The following is a 1519-nucleotide window of genomic DNA, read 5'->3' as shown; positions in this document are numbered from 1 at the left end:
TTTTTTTTTTTTTTACAAAAATAAAATCTTTATTTTTGAAATTAATAGTTGAAAACTTCAGGTATCTTGGCCAGAAAGACCTCACTAGTCCCCTTCCTGATTTCAGATCTATGGATGCCCTCGAGATAATGTACGTAAATATGGTAGCCTAATCGTCCGATCTGAATTCATATCGCAGTATTAGTTCTAAGTTCAATCTTACCATAGAATCATCTACTTGTTAATTATTTATACCCAAATAAAACTTCAGAGATTTGCATGGAAATGGTCTTATTGGAGCTATTCCTTCATTCCTGAGCGAATTTCCCAAGCTAAAAGTACTGTAAGTCAACCCAAAAATTTCTACATTAATTGCACTAGTGCATGAAAATTTTGTTACATATAAATGACTCATTTTTATCACATTTTCTCATTCATTACAAAGGAATTTAGCAAATAATCGTTTCAGTGGATTGATACCAGATTCACTAGCATGCAATAACAATTTGGAGTTAAGGTAAGCCGAAACAAATAAACCCTTTTGTGCTCCGCCTCTAGGAGTTCGTATTAAGTTTTATTTTCTTTCCGTATAAATAAAGAGGCGACCCTAATCGTGATTTGAGCAAAATAAGCATATGGCACGTAAATTTTCTTTGATCAATTAGTGACTTTTTTTTAACATCTTTTGATGGCAGTTTAGCTGGTAATACTGATTTACACACATCCAATTCATGTACGACATCAAAAACTGAGTCTCTTCCACCTCCTACAAGAACAAACCCTAATACCCCATCTGATGGCACCTTTGAATCTCCTCGAACAAACCCTGTTGCTCCATCTGGTGGTACCTTTGAATCTCCACGAACAATCCCAGGTACTCCATCAGGTGGTACCTTTGAATCTCCACGAACAATCCCTGGTACTCCATCAGGTGTTACCGTTGAATCTCCGCAAAAAAATACTGATACACGAACAAACATCAGAAAGACGAAGAAAAACAAGTTGTCTCTAATACTAGGGAGCACCGGCTCTGGAGTCGTTGTATCCTGTATTATTGGGGCCATTTTAGCTATATTTCGTCGCAGAGAAGACGCAGCCGAGGTGGCATAGTTATGTCAAGTATTTGATGCATGGCTCAAGATTCCAATGTTATTTCTAGCTGTTTTCCAATGGCAATTTATAGAATATTTCATTTCTTGCTTCTATATATTACAAATTTCCTGTACAAAGGGCAACTTTGGCACGTCGGATGACCAAAGGTTTCATTCCTGGAAGTCCAAGTTCCAACCATGGAATGGAATTGAGATTTTAGAAAACTTCAAATGCTGATGAAAAAATTTGCTAAATGGTTCTATTTCAAAATTAATAAACATAGCAGATGATCGTGAAAGTTTAGAATCCTAGAGAAAATTGACGAGCACGATGGAATTAAAAAAAAAAATCCAACGGTATAAAATGTGCGGTGAATTTCATTTACCTGCTCATGACATAATATATCTAGTTGCTGAACCAGTTGGCCCTAAAGATTATACGTGCAATA

At 36.1% G+C, this 1519-nt stretch overlaps 1 protein-coding gene across 1 annotated transcript; it reads left to right on the top strand.

Moving 5' to 3' along the window:
* Positions 1 to 61: 61 nt before the first annotated feature.
* LOC111383382 (receptor-like protein 51) lies at positions 62 to 1089 on the top strand (the record flags this gene model as incomplete). The annotated part of the gene is made up of 4 exons (XM_023007489.1): positions 62 to 130; positions 251 to 322; positions 425 to 496; positions 675 to 1089. Coding segments are annotated over 4 exons (628 nt in total), but the record flags the coding sequence as incomplete, so codon positions are not given.
* Between the last annotated feature and the right edge of the window lie 430 nt (positions 1090 to 1519).

This window comes from Olea europaea, unplaced genomic scaffold (assembly GCF_002742605.1).
Source record: "Olea europaea var. sylvestris unplaced genomic scaffold, O_europaea_v1 scaffold26710, whole genome shotgun sequence".
Classification (NCBI taxonomy): Eukaryota; Viridiplantae; Streptophyta; class Magnoliopsida; order Lamiales; family Oleaceae; genus Olea; species Olea europaea.
This window is presented reverse-complemented; position numbering and strand designations above follow the sequence as displayed.